At 67.6% G+C, this 1170-nt stretch overlaps 1 protein-coding gene across 1 annotated transcript in view; it reads left to right on the plus strand.

Moving 5' to 3' along the window:
• The window catches only part of LOC106899145 (semaphorin-6C-like), a 44635-nt gene extending 43541 nt beyond the window's left edge, over positions 1-1094 (plus strand). Inside the window, exons 9-10 of the mRNA XM_014960827.1 lie at positions 118-255; positions 1013-1094. Of these exons, the coding sequence (XP_014816313.1) occupies positions 118-255; positions 1013-1094 (220 nt within the window). The remainder of the gene's footprint in view (positions 1-117; positions 256-1012) is intronic.
• Positions 1095-1170: the final 76 nt, after the last annotated feature.

The raw sequence follows: 1170 nt of genomic DNA on the forward strand, positions 1-1170 counted from the left end.
TGGCAGGCACTGTGGGGTGCTGTGGGGGGGTGCAGGTGCCGTGGGGTGCCGTGGGGTGCTGTGGGGCCGTGGGTGCAGTGACGATGGGTGCTGATGGGTGCCGTGGGGGGGTTGCAGGTGCCGGGGGCCGCGGGGGGCCAGCCGGGTGCTGGGGCTGGAGCTGCACCCCCCGGGCCGGGAGCTCTACGTGGCCTTCGCCGGGTGCCTGGTGCGTCTGCCCCTCAGCCGCTGCGCCCGGCACGGAGCCTGCCGGAGGTGAGGGGGGCGTGCAAGGGTGTGCGAGGGTGTGCGAGGGCACAAGGGTGTGCAAGGACATGGGAGGGTGCAAGGACACAGAGGGTGTGAGGGCACAAGGGCGTGCAAGGGCATGGAGCATGCAAGAGCATGTGAGTTGCAAGGGCACGGGAGTTGAAAGGGCACAGGAGGGTGCAAGGGCACAAGGGATGTGCAAGGGCACAGGAGTGTGCAGGGACATGGGAGGGTGCGAGGGCACAAGGGTGTGCAAGGGCACAAGGGGCGTGCAAGGGCATGGAGCATGCAAGAGCATGTGAGTTGCAAGGGCACGGGAGTTGAAAGGGCACAGGAGGGTGCAAGGGCACAAGGGATGTGCAAGGGCACAGGAGTGTGCAGGGACATGGGAGGGTGCAAGGGCACAAGGGATGTGCAAGGGCACAAGGGACGTGCAAGGACATGGGAGGGTGTGCAGGCATGGGAGTGTGCAAGGGCACGGGGGTGTGCAGGGACACGGGAGGGTGCAAGGGCACAAATGCGTGCAAGGGTACAGGAGTGTGCAAGGACATGGGAGCCCCGTGCAAGAGCACGGGAGGGTGCTAAGGCACAGGAGCGTGCAGGGGCACGGGGCGAGCACGGGGAGGGCACGAGAGCACACAAGGGTATGGAGACGTGGGGGAGCACAAGGGAGTGCGAGGGCATGAGGGTGTGTGAGGGCACAGGGGTGTGCAAGGGCACAGGGGTGTGCAAGGGCAGGTCCCTCACCCATCTCCCCCCCCAGGAGCTGCCTGGCTGCCCGGGACCCCTACTGTGTCTGGCTGCCCCCCGGGGGCTGCGTCCCCTTCTCCGAGGACCTCCCGTGAGTGTCCCCCCTCCCTGGGGACTGTCCCCCCCCCAGTCCCCCCCCCAAGTCCCTTCTTCACAGTGGGGGGGGACACA

The sequence above is a fragment of the Calidris pugnax genome, unplaced genomic scaffold (assembly GCF_001431845.1).
Source record: "Calidris pugnax isolate Ruff unplaced genomic scaffold, ASM143184v1 scaffold469, whole genome shotgun sequence".
In the NCBI taxonomy this organism is placed as follows: Eukaryota; Metazoa; Chordata; class Aves; order Charadriiformes; family Scolopacidae; genus Calidris; species Calidris pugnax.